This window comes from Lemur catta, chromosome 7 (assembly GCF_020740605.2).
Source record: "Lemur catta isolate mLemCat1 chromosome 7, mLemCat1.pri, whole genome shotgun sequence".
NCBI classification, from domain to species: Eukaryota; Metazoa; Chordata; class Mammalia; order Primates; family Lemuridae; genus Lemur; species Lemur catta.
Window position 1 is genome coordinate 54,524,318 of NC_059134.1, and position 18,472 is coordinate 54,542,789.

The 18,472-nt window shown below is 45.9% G+C and overlaps 1 protein-coding gene across 1 annotated transcript in view; it reads left to right on the forward strand.

Moving 5' to 3' along the window:
* The window catches only part of TENM4 (teneurin transmembrane protein 4), a 499,427-nt gene that overhangs the window by 357,355 nt on the left and 123,600 nt on the right, over nucleotides 1-18,472 (forward strand). The window contains 1 exon segment of the mRNA XM_045557253.1: nucleotides 2,641-2,841. Within this exon segment, the coding sequence (XP_045413209.1) occupies nucleotides 2,641-2,841 (201 nt within the window).

Below are 18,472 nucleotides of genomic sequence, written 5' to 3' on the forward strand. Positions count from 1 at the left end.
TGTAAAATGACGATAATAGTAGTAGCTACTTCATACTTACTAGTTAGGCTTAAATGAGATAATGTGTATAAAAGAGGGACTAAATTCATGCTAATTGATATTGTGATCATTACTATGTTTCTTAGCAAATGGTCACTTCTAAACCCTGATCTTATTTGTCATTTAGATAAAGTCGAACTCCTTTAAAAACCTAAATAACAAAAGAGCTTTCTTAATAAGCTGATTCTCAATATAACTGTTCCCAGAATGTTGCCATTTGTAAAGTCTTTACACTTTGTGTCTGTGACTCTTATATATCCAGGCTGCGTTTCCCAGCCTTTTATGCAAAAGCCAATTATACTGGGTTATAAAATATAATTAATAAGTGAATTAAAAGGATGTCTGAAGTATAAATGAGCTCTGATCACAGTTGCCCCAGTCATGCTGCTGAATGTCCTGATAGGATAAAAGAATAACTTCTTTACAACAATACCTAAGAGGGAGATATTCTTACCGTACCTGCTTTACAGATGGGAAGCTCAGAGCAGACATGTAATTTGATCATGGTCATAGAACCAGTACATTTTGTCCCCTGACCCTTGAACCTGGGTCGTCAGAGGCCAAATGCTCAGTTCTTTCCTCTGCAGCACAAGGCTTCCTCACTCCTTTGAGGAGGAACCTGAATACACACATTGCAGTGCCACGGCACTCTCTCTCCAGTAGCTACATGTTGGGGCCCCCACCAGGACACCACTGTCCCCTCACAGTTACGAAATGAGTAGAATCCCTGCCTCCCTAAAGAGAAAGACAGACCTAACAACTTTTTGGTAGAGAACATGAACCAACCTTCTCTGCCAATTTTGTCTTCTCTCCGCTACCGTTTGCATTTTTCATATGAACTGGAGCCACTTAAGTTAATTCTCAGTACTCTTCTACATTGTCCATACAGTGCCTTGTGAACAGTTAGAGGTCTCTGTTAATTTTGTGTAGCCCCATAATTAAAGCTTTGATTTGGGGAAGTCAGCCACTAACAGAAATATCATTGACTTCAGAATCAGACCTGCCTTCAGATTCCTGTATGGATATGGAATAATTGGAACCCTTGTGCACTGCTGGTGGGGATGTAAAATTGTAGAACTGCTGTGGAAAACAGTATGGCAGTTCCTCAAAAAAATAAAATAAAAATAGAATTACCATATCATCCAGCAATTCCATTTCTGGGCATCTACTCAAATTAATTGAAAGCAGGGTCTTGAAGAGATATTTGAACACCCATGTTCATAGCATCATTATTCACAGTAGCCAAAAGGTGAAAGTAACATGAGTGTCCATCAGTGGATGAATAGAGAAATAAAATCTGGTATATACATATAATGGAATATTATTCAGCCTTAAAAGGAAGGAAATTCTGACATATGCCACAACATGGGTGAACCTTGAGGACATTATGCTAAATGAATTAAGGCATCACAAAAAGATAAATACTGTATGATTTCACTTACAAGGTACCTAGAGTAGTCAGATTCATAGAGACAAAGTAATAAGAGAATGGTGGTTGCCAGGGGCTGGAAGAAAGGGGAAATACAGAATTGTTTAATGGGCACAGAGTTTCAGTTTTGCAAGATAAAAAGAGTTCTGGAGATGAGCTGTGGCGTTGGTTGCACAACGATATCAATGTCCTTAATACCACTGAAGTGTACCCTTAACAATGGTTAAGATGGTAAATTTTATGTGTATTTTACCACAATGAAAAAATCGAGAAAAACAATTCCTCTTTGGCAGAGTTTAGCTGTGTGATCTGGCATAAGTTATTCTGTCTGAGCCTCAGTTTCCTCATCTGTACCTCACTGGATTGCTAAGAGAGAGTGTATGTCAAGCACTTAATACAGTGCAAGCACAGAGCAAGTAACTCACAATGTCATTCTGTTTTCCTTCTTTCTGGGCTGATCACTAGAGACCACTTTGACCTTGGGTCTTAGGAGCCCCACAGGGCCTGCTTGGCTGTGAGCCACAGCTGTACAGCTCACCCACGACCTAAGGAGAGGCTGTGCAAAGTCAGCACATATAATTTTGAATAGTTGTTGAAATGTTTGCCCTCAGGAAAGTGAAGTGTGAAAGTTCATATCAATCATGAGAATTGGGGGAATATGATGAAATCTAATGGAATTTAATTGCAAAATAAATTCTCGTTTAAGTTAAGGAATCTCTTTATTTTAATCTTGTGCTCACATAAATAAACATGCATTGTGAATTGATAATGAAAGTTTGTTCTACAAAGATTTATTCAGCACTTCCTATATTCCGGGCCCTCTTCTAAGGGGGTACAGAAGTGGACTAAACAAAGTCCTGTCCTCTATTATAGTGGGCATTGGTGCTATGCTGATGCTCCTGCTAGCTTTCTTACTCTGTCCAACCACAAACCAAGAGGGAGGAATTTGAATCCACGTGTTACCAGCAAGGGAACTAAGACTCAGGGCAGTAAACAGTCACTGGGTGGAGCTGGGAGACCAGGCCTGCCATTTGCTAAAATACTGCTCTTCACCATGTCAAGTGGCCTCTGTGTCCTTCTGCCCCTCGACTACAAAGTTTAGCAGTTTGCTTAAAGAAGCCTCACCTTGCTGGTCAAGTGCTTACCTGTGTTCTCCTTCCTCCGTGTCACAGTGGACTGCATGGACCCCACGTGTTCGGGCCGGGGTGTCTGTGTGAGAGGCGAGTGCCACTGCTCCGTGGGGTGGGGAGGCACCAACTGCGAGACCCCCAGAGCCACATGCTTAGACCAATGTTCAGGCCACGGAACCTTCCTCCCGGACACCGGACTTTGCAGCTGTGACCCGAGCTGGACTGGACATGACTGTTCTATCGGTAAATGCAGGGAGAGAAAGGGTGGATGGAGGGAGTGGGGAAGGAACTGGGGGGAGGGCAGGGAGAAGAAGCATGGGTGGAGGGAGGGGGTTTTCACTGTAACATGTTAACCATCAGGGACCTGGCCCTGTTCTTAGTCACATAGCAGTGCATTCCCCATGTCTCTGAATGCTTTTCTTCTTTCCCCGGACTCTAGCCTGCAATGCCTCTACTCTTAGATGGAGAGAGTATTCAAAAACTCACATCCGTACATCATTCCTTCCTTAGTGGTAGCCTCGAGATTCAAAACAGTATCCCTTAACAATGTTACTTATAATGATAGATGTGTTTCACTGAAATCTCATCTCTCATATTAGTATGGTTATCCCTGCAGGCCAGGCCATGGAGAAAGTGTTCCTAGGTGAGCTCTGCAGGGGTGGGGCTTTGCAGGATGCAGACCCCAGCTGGCTAACCCTTCTGTTGCACCCATTCCTCAGAATGAAGTCCAAATGCAGTGTAGTGTTTAGGGTTCTTTGGGATCCGGCCCTTACCTGCCTTTCTGGCGAAATGCTCTGCTAGACAGTAAGCTCTGTGAGGGTGGCCAGCATCTCACTCATCTCTGCAGCCCCAGGACTCAGCATGGCCTGAGCCACAGCAGCTGCTCGATAAACAGTGATGAATGGAGGAACACATGAGTGAGGTTGTTCTGGACTGTAGTATTGGGTTCACCACAGGGTTTATACTTATAAAGTACAAAGGGTGGTTCTGTTGGCACCTTTCTGTTTGAAAACACTTTGGATTTTTGGTCCCTCTCAAAGTGAGGATTGAATTGGAACATGTGAAAACCGAGCACAGCATTGGTATATAGTAGGTTATGTTCACACCTAATATTTCACTTAATTCACACAGAAACCCTTTGAGAAAGGTGTCAATCATCTCTCTTTTACCAATTTGCATAATACGTTAGTCGATGAATACTTATTGAGCACCTATAGTACCAGGCCCTCTTCTAGTCAAGGGAAGAAGAGAGTAGGAAATGCCTCCCCCTATAGAGCTTGCATCCTGGGAGGGCAGGCGGAGACAACAAACAAACAAATCAAGGTAAGTAAACTGAGCTAAGTCTCAGAAAAAACTTTAATCCTGCCTAGGGACAGACAGCTAAAAAGTGATAGCATCTTCAACTAGATTTTTTTACTCTAAATCATTTTCCTCACCACTCCACACTGCTTAAACAAAGTGAAGCTCAGATTAGCTCATTATGTTGTATATTAACAGTTCTGGTTGTGATCAGAAAAAATGGTCGAGACCTTTGGCAAAAATGAGATCCATGCAGCATTCAGGGCTTTGGAATACTTTGAATTACCTTTCCCTGTTGAATAGAGAATTGATGTCCAATGTGCAGTCTAAATTGGACTTTTATCCTTGTTTGCAAAGCTCATGTAAAGACATGATTGTGAGCACAGATGTGCAGGGTCTCAGGAATAATTCATTTTATATAGCTCTGTTTATAGCGGTGTAATAAATGGTCCTCTTAAAGCTACGCTACCTTGCATTGTTCATTATGTGGCCGCAAAGCTAATTTATGATAGGTATATAACCGTGTCTTGCACTGTTAATCCCTGATGACACTCCACAGCCTCTGAGAAGGCAGGTATAACTTTGGGTGAGATTACTAAGTATTCTTTAGTTGGCCCTGTGAAAGCAGACAACAGAACCATCCAAAGGGACTTTGAGTAGAATTGTGAGACCTCATCTTCCTCCGTCCTGGGCACACCACTCCCCATAACTGGTATGCAACACATATGTGGGTGGCCTCATGTGTGAAGGCTAAGGAGATCCATGTGGTAAGAAAAGCCCCTGAGTCAGACACACCTTGATTCAAATCCTGGCCCTGCTACTGACTTATTCTAATTTGGGGCAAGTTACATCACTTTTCGAAGCTATAAAATGAAGATAATGATAGTACTTGCTTTCTGGGGTTATTGTAAGATTATTTAAGAAAATGCAAAAGAGAGTTTAGGATGCTTCTTGGCCCATGATATGGGCTCAATACATGTTAGCTATTGTTTTGATTATGATTGAAACACTCATTGGTGAGAGCACCGGATATTAACAAAGACATTTGATACAAAGAGGCAAGATGAAATGTGCCTTTTCAGAAATTGGATTATAGTTTTTAAATCTCTAGCCTGTAACTGACTAAAACGGTGTCATGATTGCCACAAGGCCAGGAGTTTAAAAGACAGCGTCAAAGTTATCGTCTCCCCTTGCGATGGTAGTACCCATCTGTGTTTGCTGAGTGCTTTGTAGCATACCAAGGTGTTTCGCACAGAAACACACGCACAGCAGCACCCTGTGGGGCAGGGGTGGTATTACCCTCTTGTGAAGAGGCTGGGGGTGCCGTCCCTTGCGTGAGGCCTGCCGGTGAGGAGGAAGCTGGGGATCAAAGCCCAGCCTGGTGCTCTCTGCTGCCCCCCACAGGCCACTGTCTCTCCTCTGCTGTCTGGAAGCCGGTTTGAAGGGGAATGAAAGCACCTCAACTGTTCCCTCCCCTCAGCCCCTGCTGTGTAGACTTTGCCCTCCTGGGTTCAATCCTGGTTCTGCACATGCTAACTGTGTGACCTTAGCAAGGAATTTAACTTTTCTTGACTTCAGTTTCCTTATCTGAAAAATGGAGATAATAATAGTACCTCGGTGGGTTATGTGATCGCTAAATTATATCATTTTTGGACGCACGTAGAACAGTGCCTGTCACAGAATAAGCACTTTATGTCTTTCTACCACCTCCCTTCCAAGGGCACTTTCACTGAGTGGAAGCTGTTTCAAAACTATTGAGCTTTTGCTGTGAAGCTAAGCGGGACATGCCTCATTGCCTGGATCCGCTACAGCCAGGAGACTGTCTTTATGTTTTGGAGCCGGTTACAGGGCAGTGGAACAGGCACTGGGCTTTTTGGGGGAGACTTGCTTCCTACTAGTTGAATGGCTTCAGCAAGTGGCTTCACCTGTCTCACTCTTAGTTTCCTCTTAGGTAAAATTACCTTATGGAATTATTGCGAGGATTAGGTGAGAAAATAGAGGCAAAATGGATCTCAAAGTATCTGGCCCAGCTCACACCCCAGACAGGCAATAGCTCTAGTCATGTCATTCGTGCTTCTTGCTGTCTGACATGGCAGGGCTGGCAAGACACTGCCCAGAACTCCCGTCAGGGGCTGCAGGCCAGCACCCTAAGCGATCCTTGCTCCATCCGTGTTGATTATGGGTTCTAGGGTTGGCAGAGATGGGCCCCTGCTGCCTGCCGCCTCCTAGGAAGGAGGATTGTCTATTCCCTGAGATGAGTGTCTTGCTGTTTGGCACCCAGAACAGGATTTAGTGAAAGCAGCTTAAATCAACATGCCCTGCACTCAACAACCAGCCCTGTAATGAAATGTGAGCCGACAAGTTCCCCAGCACTTTGGGTAGGTTTGTGGAAACAGTGAAGTCAGATTTTATACAAGTGTTTACTCAGTTCCCTGGCTTCCCAGCAACTTGGCTTCCAGTCTCATCTCAGAAATTCCTCCTTAAATCCAGCCTCATTCATGTGGTCCCCCTTGCTGATAAACCACACAAGGTAACTGCTGGAACAGAAGAGCACAGGTCATATGGCCCATCCCCAACCCCCAACCCGCTTCTGTCCTCAACTCTGGGCCCGGTGGGACCTCACTTCCTGAGTCATTTGGGCCGGTGATAATGACAATGTGGCGGTAGCGATGGGGGAAGGTGACGACTGCTGCTGTTGTTTTACAGATAGAAAAGAGCTGGAGAGGGAATTGACTAGCCCAGAGTAATTCAGCTTTTAAATTCAATCCCCCTTTCCATCCAACGAGGTTTCCTTGTCAGCAGTCTGACCTTTCTTCCTGACAAGCCACAGGATGGAGCGTCAAAGAGCCACCTGTGTCTTAGTGCTTACCGGGTACCAGGCACTGATCTAAGTGCTTTGCAGCTATTATCATACGGACCCTTAACTAAGAAGGGAGGGTTAAAAAGGAAGTATTACTATTACCATTTCCCAGGTGAGGAAACTGAAGCTCAGAAAGATTAAATTATAGATCTGGCTCCAAGGTCTCTACTAAGCACTATGGTATACTGAGCACTGTGTTGTAATCACGTCCTTCCCTAACAAGCTGTGAATTCCATGAGGTCGGCATCCATCCCTATCCCTAGCATAGGGACAGACATGCATTAGGTGCTCAGGGACTCTTACACGAATGACTTAACCAGTGAGAAAAAGAGAGCCCCCTGGGAACACAACGGAGGGAGAGCTGCAGCAGAGAGCTCCATGCAAGAAGATCCCAGCACACTACCAGACAGACGGCCTGATCCCTTCTCTCAGGACTGTCTCCCCTGCTTGCCCCCAGGCCCCTTTCCTCCCACCCCGCACACACTCCACAGGGCTAGAACCAGATCTCTGGGCTCCTCCTCTGTTATTTGCCAGACCCAGCTCATGTTACTTCCATGTGCATTGCCAGCCAGACCCCTCCTGGACAAGAGCCCCCTCAGCTCACCTCCTTTAAGCCCTCCTCCCCAGGGAGCAGCCCTCCTGGGCCTGATGCCTCATGAGCTTTTGCACCAAGTGGCAGTGCTGCTGAGCAGAACAACTCCTCCCACCCCCACCCCCACCCCTCAGCCCCCAGCCCCCCAACCCCCAACCCCCAAGCTTTGGTTGACTTTTCATCCTCTTGGCTCAGAGCTGCCCCCAACAAGGGAAGGAATTTAACCTCTTTGAGACGGTCCTTGGAATTAGGAAAGCCTACCTTTCTTTCAGAGCCTAATGACTTCCGAAGAAGATTTCAGGCTCTGTGGAATTTTCCAGGGCACCCTTTCAGAGGCCACCCATTGGTTCTCCTTCAGGTCTTCCTTCTCCACCCTCACCCCATAGACTCTGTCCTCAGCTTCATAAATTCATTCCTATTTCCATTGCTCTGTGAGTTCACTTCAGCCTTGTCCGGCATAAATGAGTTTTATTTGAGAGGGCCTCTCACTGTATTTTATTCCTTAGGGTTGCAGGCTCACAGAAGCAGTACATGGCAGAGCTTCTGCCTGTAAAATGCTCATGCTGCTGGTTTATGATTCTTATCATTTCATTGCAATTGAGTTTCACAGAATAATAGGTGGAGACGTTTTAGAGATTTGGTAACATGGGTTTGGAAGTAGCATGTGCAGTCAGTAAGAATTGCTTGGGATTTGCAGTAGATTTTCAAGACTCAGCTTATGCACAGAATATGGCTAATATACCTGCCTCGAAGGGTTGTTTTCCAAATTAGCTTTAATATATATGCATAAAATACCTAGCATGGTGGCTGGGCATTCAGTAAGCACTCAGTAAATGAAGTATTAGTGTTTAGTTTTAGAATGCATGATTAGATCTAAATTGTCCAAACAGTCCTTTGACTCTAATTAGGTCTGAGGACAATTTATATAATAAAGGTTTGGTGCCAGAAGACCTGGAGCTGAGTCTATGCAACCTTAAACAACTTGCTTTCTTTCTCAGAGACTCAGTTTCCTTGGAGTTGCTGAGTCTCTCTACCATATTCTATCCCAACCCCCAACACTGGGCGTCAATTCTAGATGAAGAGTCATTAATGTGCTGACACATTTATGCCCAAACAACAAGGTCAGTGGCCCACAGCACAAGGGCGTTAGCATCAGCCTCTCCTCAGGAGAATGAGCTTCCTGACGTCCGTTCCAGAGAGCAGCTCACCTCCCACAGAGAGAGCACCTCACCACAGCTCCAGACCTGCACCCGAGCCAACAGGCACACACATTCCCTTCATTCATTCACTGAGCCTTTCTGGTCTCCCCTGTGTGCTGGGCACTGCTCTAGGCACCAGGGAGCAGAGAGTCCCTCAGTCTATTCAGGAAGTGAGATATTTAATTATGCAGCATGATAAGGGCTCTGATTGATATGTACACAGTATGGTTTGGAAGCACGAGAGCAGGTGCAGTGCACTTGGCCAGTAGAGGGATGGGAGAGGAACCAGGTCCTCACCAAGGAAACCCAGACAGTGAACCGGGGCTGAAGGGAGGCCCCTGGTGGCCAAGGAGGAGAGAGCAGTGCAGGCAAAGGGAACAGCGTGTGCATGAGTGTATGAGCTGTTGGAAAGTCACACCTTAGTCTGATGGAGAGTAGGAGCCGCAGGAGTGGGTAGTAGGGAGGAGGTAAGGCCAGAAGGTAGGCAGGGTCCACGTTGTGGAGCCCACTGAATGCCTTACCAAAAATCTTGGTTTAAGATTTCTTCCAGTGAACATTGAAGATTTCTCTTTCAGACTCCATGCCAGGGCTCGCTCTTTAGCTCTCTCAACTCAGCCCCCTTAATTTAGGGGGACCCAGTAGAATTCAAACTCAGATCCTCTGCGCTTCCAGTTTCCTCTCTGTTACTCCCCTCCCCTACCCAAAAGGAAAGAAAGTCACAACGCATAAATAACAACAGTAATGACTGGGTGGATATGGAGCTGAAAAGCTCTGTTATCAAATTAAGTCACAATTGACAGCAAAATAAACCCAACGCTTTTTCTTAAGCAAACAAAAAAGAAAGCTGAAAGTAGCAACAGGGTTAAAAAAAATTAAAGCTCTAAACATAGCAGTTGCATTAGTGCTAAATTCAATTTTATTTACAAGGCAAAATATAATTACATTTAAATTTGAGGGAACAGAATTTAATTCTTATTAATGACAGAAAGACTGAGTGAGATGCTTTAATGCCAGAGAAATTGTCTTATGTTCATGGATGCGAGAGAAAATTAGATTCAGCATCGAGCATTCTCCCCTGTTACAAGTCTCATTTGTGTAGCCGGAATTGTTCCCTCTCTGAGAAGCATTAGCTTCTCAGCCCAGAAAGCGCAGCACCGACATCCAATTAAACATCAAAAGGAAACGATCAGGCTGGGCTATTTCTGTATAGGTATGTTACAGGAGGGGAAACTCAGGGTTAGAATTTCACCCAAGGAATAATATCCACTGAGACTTGACATTTTCTGTACCCCTCCCAACAGCGAGTGACAGCCTAAAATCAAACTGCAGAATAACAAATATCTGAGAGATTGACACTGGCGCAGAGAAGGAAGGGGAGGGGTCAAAGGGAGGCAGGGAAGAACCCAGCAGTCGTCTGGGAGGTAGTGTGGAGGTTTAGACACAATGAGACGGTCAGTTCCTAACATTTAATCAAAGACTGGAAAATTGGGCCCAGACAGGCATGCTGCTAAATACCGCCAGAGTTAAAGGTTGATAAACCAGGAGCTGGCAGATTTGTAATTTAGTAGAATTTCCCCTGACAGCCCTGGAACATTTTCTATCAGAATTGGAACTCTTCATTATGCAAATATAAGCCTTGCTGAAATTGGGCTTCAGAATCAGGTTTCTATTTGGATGCCCAAGCTGATATCTTGCACGAAATCTCCAGTTGTCTTCCTGAATCACACTGCTGCTATGATAACTTGTAATTTTTTAAAAATAACTCTTCTTTGAATGGAAATTTTACATTTTACAGAGCTCCTTCATGTGTGTGCTTCATGATTTATTCAAACAACAAATATATAAGCCTCTGACATTGTAGAAGGTATTATTGCCTGGAGACCAGAGTCCAGAGAACTTGGGTGACTTTCCCAAAGACACTGTGGGGAAACAAGGGTTCCAATCCAGGCTCTTCTGGCTTCAGAGCCCGTGTTTACCCCCTGCTCAACTCTGCCATTGGCTGTTACCAAGGTTTGTGCTGAAAGTGCCAGTGAATCAGGTGTCAGGTTTATAAGGTACCACTTCCTTTAGTAACACTGCTAGGAACCACATAAATTACATTGTGAACTTGGTGTATTTGGCGTGAGTACAAGGCTTCAAGAAAAGGAGCAGTCACTTTCAACTGGTGATGAGGGCGGGACGTACGTGGGTGATGGAGGTCAGATATGAGCAGGCAGAGACAGGAGGAGGAGGCAAGCACCTTGCAGAAGCCCATTGTAGAAGTCGAAGATTTGCAATGTGCACCCAGATGGGAGATCAGGGCCTTTTCTAGGGAAGCCCAGTAGTTTGGAATGACTTAGCTTAGGATATCTGTGGCAGTAGTGAGGCAGGGAAAGGGTGAAGGAAGCCAGCAGGCATCAGGTCGTGAATGGCCTTGAAAGAGTTTAGGTTTTATCTGTCATTGGGGGGCCGCTGAGAAGTTTTAAGCAGAGGTGTGACACAGTCACGTTTGGTTTTAGAAAGCTATTCTAGTATCAGTGTGCCGTTGGAAGTGCCTGGGGGGACATCCAGGTGGAGGTGTCCAGGAAAGAGTTAGATAGGTGAGCTTATGACTAAGTGGAGTAATGGGCCTTTTGCAAAAGGTTGTTAGGGTCAGAGGTCTTTGGGAAGAGGATTTAGCATCAGCTGTCCATCCCTTCATGTCACCCAGTGGGGCCCTTGCAGTGGGGTTCTGATTAGGTTCCAACCGTGGCCAAAAATACCCATCCCGGTCATGTTCTTTGGCTTCTTTGCTCACCAGCCCTTTCCTGGCTGTTTCCTTCAGCAAAGTCAGCCCCTGTTTGGAAGCCTCTCCAAGCTAGCTTTGAACTCCTCTAATCAGGAGACCAGATACTCTCCAATTAAGATGAATGGCAGTGGCTTGCTGCTTTCTGTGATAGGTGCTTTGTAAAGGCTTGAAATTCTAGTCCTGGGAGAACAGATGTGGAGACCTGCTCTGCACCAGCATACTGGAATCCACTTTTCTGCTTGGTTTGAAAGCTCTCCAAGCTCCTTGAATGAGGTGAAAGGCCGTGTGGTTTCCAAGGCTCATTAGCTCTCTGCCATCTCGATCTGTGGAACAGGGCCCTGGCTTGAAGCAGCTCTGACTCTCGGGTGACAGGGAGGGAAGTTGAAAAGCACGAAAGAATAGCTTGGGTTTGGCCTCGGTGTCTAAAGGAGACTAATTACTGTAAGGAAGTCAGAGGCTCCTTTCCTGCACCTTCTTCCCCTTCTGGCTTCTTCCTAAAACCTTCACTGAGACTAAAATCCATCTGTCCGATTTAGTGAGGGAGGGAGGGAGGGAGAGAAAGTAGGTGCTGCGCTTGGAGAATGCTACTGTGTGCTACTAGGCATGGTGGCCAGCACTGTGCTCACTTACATGCACAGGTAGGCTTGAGTTCCTCGTGGGTAGGAATCGTTTTATATCATCTCTATATCCCCAGCCTCTAGGGATATCTGGTACATAGTAGGTACTCAGTATATTTTTAAATAAATTTTAAAATTCTGGTAGATAGATATCATTATCCCCATTTTATAAGTGATAAAGATAAGGCTCAAAGGTGTGTGATATTTGGTGCACATAGCTAGGAAGGAGCAGAGCAGGCAGCTTGAACCCAGCTTCCCTGATTACAAGCCTCTGCTCTGTGCGAAATCACAGAACCTTGAATAGTTCCGTGGAGCACTGTGCCCTGTACAATGAGAATCTGGAGATACAGATGCAGTCAGAAGACACGTTTCCTGTGTGAGATTCACTTGGGAAGGCAGAGATGAATCTGATGGCAGATGAATCCCTCTAGCAACACAGACGAATAGCCCTGAGAAGGAAAGAACCACATAAAAGTGCTCTGGGAAGGTGGAAGGGGAACTCTTCCAGCTGGGACACTGGGAGGGGCTTCAAGGAGGAGGTGGCATCGGAGCCAGATCTGAAAGCCCATTTGGACGTGAGCATGTGAGGATCAGGGTGTGGGAGCCTAGCACATGCAGAAGCACAGAGGAGGGACCAACAGGTGTGGCGGCGGCCCTCGTGCAGCTGATCGTCTAGCTGGCCCTTACATGACCGACTCCTATGGCGGACAGCAAGTTCTTGCACAAGTACTGAGCGCGTGACACTGCGTGGCATAGGACGAGCCACTTCCTCCCTCCGGGCCCTTGCTTTTCCATTTAGATAGGCTCTGAAGCGCTTCCTCATGCTCCTCTGGTTTTCCTCCTCTCTTTCTCCCTTGGCCCCAATCCGGTGAAATGAGATCTCCCAGCCAGAACCAGGCCACTTCCTCCAGCATCAGCTCTCTCCTGGCTTGCCTTTCTTCTTCATTTTCCATTGTTCCTGTGGCCCTTCACCTCAGCCACCTCCCTTCATCATTCACAGCCCCCGTGTCTCTGTGGCTTCCACACCCACCTGGCAAAACCCAGCACTACTCCAAGTAGTCACCGTTTCTGATCTTACAGCTGGTGTCTGAGTGCCACTGAGCCAAATCACACCACGCTCAGGCTTTACCCTCTGCCAGGCCCTCCCGGCCACCCTTCTTGTACTCTGTGTGCTCTCACTCCCCACATCCATTCACCAGCGGAGGATCCTGCCTCCTTCCTCACTGACAACACCGAGGCCAGTGGTTAAGCACTTCCCCATTATCCAGGCCTGGTCTCTGCACACCCTGTGCCCCACGTCTTTCACCTCTGTCCCTCTCCCCAGAGGATGAGGTGACCACTAAGCCTGTCCCTCGGGTTGTGCTTCATATCTGTCCTTTCCACCTGGTGAGAGGCACCTCAGGTGAATGTCATCCCCTTGCGCTCCCCAGTGTCTTCAAGCCCTCCCTTCCCCTGGCTCTTTCCAGCTCGTAAACATGGTAGCGATGCCATACCGTGAGTGTTTACCCCATAGAGCTGCCATACACTGAGTGTTTTTAAAAGTAGGCATGACACTAGGTGCATTAGTTAGTATTCATTTAATCTGCACATATGCAGATGTGGGTGTCTATACCCTATTTTGCAGATGAGAACGTTGACCCACAGAGGGATGAGGTCACTTGCTCAGGTCATACAGTTGGACAGATGGGTGGATTGACAGTTAGGCAGCCTGGTGACAGACAGCTGATTAGGATGGACTGATAGACGGATGGAGGCTGAGCAGACAGATAAGCACACAAGCAAAAGGACATAGGCACTGGGTTGGGGTGAGGAGGGAGAGTCTGACTCTGATTCCAGAGATCTTGTGTAGCTGGGCAGAGATCTGATACACAATCAGCAGTCAGGGGACACTGGCAGATGACATCTGAGGCGTGGCCCAACCTGATTCCACAATTCACAGGCCAAAACACTGTGTTAGTCATAGTCACCTTTCATTCTAGCTGAGTTCCTTTGAGTAAGTCACTTAACCTCTCCAAGCTGTCTGCTTAACTACTTTATGGGAGTGAAAGTATCATTGCAGGACTATTGTGAGCATTTAGTGAGGCCATATTTGTGTTATACCAATAATGGTTCTAGAACATTAGAGAATGTTCCAAGGAGAATATTCCATTTTCTCCTTATTTTTGCCTCAAATGCTGATGAGTTTGGCTTGGCCTTTAAGTATACCAGGATTTCAGAGAAACTCCACTGGTTGTGCAGTAACTCAGATGATCTAGTGATGAAATGGAAAATCCTGGCAGGAATCTCTTTAAATTATTTAACCCACTATGACAATTTCTTCAGGTCATTCTCAGAACCTCAAGTCCTATGCAAAATAGAACAATTTTACTTATTATCCCTCTTAGTGCTAAAGGCATATTTAAGAAAGGACACCCCAGGAGGTAAAACAGGGCCAAGACTGTTTCCACTTCCCTAGAATTTTAGAAACAGCTTCACCTACATCTGTTCCTTGCTCAGCAGGAAAGTATGCAGATCTTTGGGAGGGGTCTGTTCTATACCTTATTTGTATCAATTTTGAATACCTTTGTAAGTAGAAGAAATTTTACGGGAAAATTATGCGTAAGTCTCTCCCTTTAGGAGAAAGGCACAGCTTCCTCTACCATCCATTTTAATGAATAGGATTATAAAGTAAGTCCAGACAAATTAAAACATAGCTGTGATAGGTCCCAGGCTTCATCTGGGCTTGCGTGAGGATTAACATTTAGTGAGAAAAGCCTGGGGCAGCTTTTCCTGTATGTATACGTTTTTTGGCATAATTAACCATTAGCCAAACCTTCTATCATATCCCCTCCCTCCCACCTCTTCCCCATGTGTTCACCTCCTTCCATGTCATAGAAGAACAGGTGTGACATGGGCCTTGGCATGAAGGAATATGTATATCTGAGAGTGTAAGAACTGAGACACTTTTTAAAATTACAGAGTTCACAATCAGAGACTGGAGAAGACAAGTTTCTAAGAGGCCTAGACACAAAGGAAACTGAGCCTGTATGTGAATATATTTAACAAAAACTTATGTACAGTATGGCCCTGAGACGGAGTCAAGCCAACTGACATACACCTCTTCCATGAAGCTTTCCTTATTCATTCATCTGTTCTTTCAACAAACATTTGTTGAAATCTGTGCTGTGCCACACTCGGTGCTAGTGCCAGGGAAGCAAGAAGGATAGAAGTTAGACTCTTCTGTCAGGTGGGCTTCCAGCCTAGAGCGAAGACAGATAGGTACACAGGTAAGACAGGGAGAGGCGGGGTGGGGAAGGGTAGTGCTGTGGGGTTGACTTTCTACAGGAGAAGAGCTAATGTGTTCTTGGGCCTGGCCAGGTTCATCTCCAAGGACCTGTACAGTTCAGGCAAGGACTTTATAAGCTGGGAATGAGAATTTTAGGACAGTTGAGGATTTTCCCCTGATTTTGAGAGGAAGCCCAGGCTATACCCCTGGGGCCGTGCTAGGTGACCAAAGAAGACCTTCATACCCAAAGTTTGAGGCTGCTACTAGAAAAGCAAATATTTCACTCTTCAGGAAGATGCTCCTCTGTGAGGTGACTTGGAGTTGTGCTGAGAGAGTACATCTTGGGTCCTCAGCAACCAGTTGTATGCACCGCATAGTTTACATAGAGCTTTTCATACACACTGTTTCCTTCAGTTATCACCACCCACTCGGTAGGGCGACCATGATTACTCTCCCCATTTTAGGGGTGAAGAATTTGGCTCAGATAGATTAAGTAATTTTCCCAAAGACCCACAGCTAGGATATTGGGGAGTCAGAGTTAGAACCCAAGTCTACCCTATAGCCTGTGTACTCCACAGTACTTCAGAAGATTCCTCCCAGACCCCAGCCCGCCACCATTCAGTCAAAAGGCTCTGATGTTGATCATGTGAAAGTCACCTAGCATTTATCAAACGCTCCCTTGTATCGAGTATGTTGTGAAAGTCAGAATTCACGTATGAGCTTCTGACTTCAGTCTTATGCACTTGCCGCTACATCTCATTTCCTTTTCTTCTAAAACTATGTATTAATTTATTATGTCCTGACTATGTGTCAGGCACTGTGCTAGAAGCTCCACTTGCATTCATGCTAACTTGTTTAATTTAAGTGATTTAGATTATATCTGTCTGCTATGCTAGAATGTAAGCTCCTTGGGGTCAGGAAAAAACTGTGTCTGTCATAATCACCGTGGGATGCCCAGTGCCCACTGTAGGCCTTACACATAGTGAGCACTCAAGAAATCCCCAGGAAATCGACCACCTGAGAGTAATTCCTACAGCTGCCCTCCAAAGTACAGTAGTTGATGTCATCTCCAGTTTACATAAGGGAACCTGTGACTTAGAGAGGAGCTGTGACCCAGATTTCACAAAGGACCACTTACATTATGTAAAAGGCATATGAGCTGTCAAAGCACATTCTTCAGCATCATCCTGCTTTGTTTTCACTAGCCACGCTGGGCACTTACATCTGCCTTAATGTCAGAGCAGAGTCTGAGAAGGAAATATAAAGCAGTTCCTTTTATTTCAAGGGCAAAAAAAAAAAAAAATCAAGGTATTTGAAAAAAAAAAAAAGAAACAATAGGGACTTGAGGCCAGACGATAAAATAAAGTGGCATCTCAGGTTTCTGCTCCCATCGTGAGGCGCTGGGTCTCTCCGCCCAGGCCGACAGGCCCATCTGCAGAGGAGAACCTGAGCACTCCCAGGCTGTGTCATCATCAGTTAGCACCCCGTAAACACCAAGGTCACCCTGTGCAGGCCCCTTGCATTAAACTGTGTAAGAGCTCACAGCCCGGCTTGTAAAGGGCTGGTGGAGGGGTGCCCAGCCGCCAGGCAACTTTAGCTTCACGCCAGGAGAGCATGTCTCGAGGAAACTGGCAAGGAAACAGGGTGGGTGGATGGGCAGCTGCGGAGAGTGAGACCGAGTGTCTGGGAAACTCTGTGTAGAGGATCTCATTTCATTTCACACACATCCAGGGTCTGGCTGGGACATAACAAAGGATAAGCAGCAGGGTCAGAAATGGGCAGGGGGATCTGCAGGGAAAGCCGGGAGTTTCCCTCAAAGGAAAGCCTACCCATGGCATGTGAGCATCCTCACCCGTTCTGAGGCTCAGTTTCCTTATCTGTAAAGTGCCTACCTTGACGTATTATTCTGAGGATTATCAAACAAGGAAAACACATTAGATGACCACGTGACCTCGTAGAATGACCTTATACTATCTGGGTCTCAGTATCCACACCGCTATCAGGATTAATAGCCAGGTGTTCTCACAACATTGTTGTGATAGTTAAATGAGAATTGTAGGTGAAGAGTGCTTTGCAAACTGTAAAACCCAATATAAGCATTACTTAAGCCAAAAGCAATGTGGCTTTCCCACACATTGCCTTATGTGATCTAACCCCAAGTCTGTGAAGGTGGTGAAGTGAGAATTACTATCCCCATCTTACAGAAATGGAAAGGAAGGCTCAATGCATTGCATCACTTGCAACTTGCAGATTACCAAGCAGTAAGTAAGTGGCTAAGCCATGGGTAGATCACAGATCTGTCTGATCCTGAGCTTTGTGGTTATTTTAATCCATTGTACATAAGTAGACATGAGTAGCAGCTGTAGTGTATTTGGCTGTTCTTTGGAATGCCAGTATTAGTTTGTGCTTTATTAGGCCTATGATCTCCTGAGGTACAGAGATTATGTCTTATTGACCTCTGTATTTCTAGCACTGGGTACAGTCCATGGCATATAGTGGGCATGTGTGGATGTTATTAGAAGAATAAATAAATCCATATGAACTCATTAATACCTACTAAATATCAGACTCTAAGGACCTTTGGAAGTATGTACCATCATAATCCCCATTTTGCAGAAGAAGAAAAGGAAGCTCAGAGCTATTGAGTAGATCACTTAGCTGGCAGAACTTAGATTTGGAATCATGTCTGATTCCAAGTCTTCTCGCTTCCATCCACCCTGCCTCTAGGTTAATGAATAAAGCAGTGCAGCACCTGTTAGCCAAGACCTGAAGTCTGGAGGTCAGTTGTGGGGAAGGCTGCCTCTTCTGCTCTTGGCGCCCACGATCTCTGTGTGCCCTGCTGCCTGGAAACACCCTGGCTTGGGCCCTGCAGCCTGTCCCTCTCCTGGCTCACACCTCACTGAACAGAAGTGCTGTTTGCTGTTTACTTTCACACCATAAACTGCCACCTGGGAAAAGTGCTGAATAAACCCAAACAAATCCTAAGTTGTTCTTCTCTCCCAAGGGGCTCAGGGGAAAGTTCTAGCCCTGAGCCCAGGTCCATCCTCCAGAGCCACCAGGAGGTCATTGCCCTTTCAGCATTGGGCAGAAGAAATAGGAATTTCAGGGAAGCCTGAGGCCTGGTGATTGTCATTCTCTATCTTGAGGAAAGCCCAAGATGGTGTCTTGTGAGCAAGAAGGGAAGGGAGCTTGAACAACATGCTGGGGGACTGCTCGATGTAGTGACACTCAGCTCCACAGACCCACCCTCACATGGCACATTTCATACGGGCAGG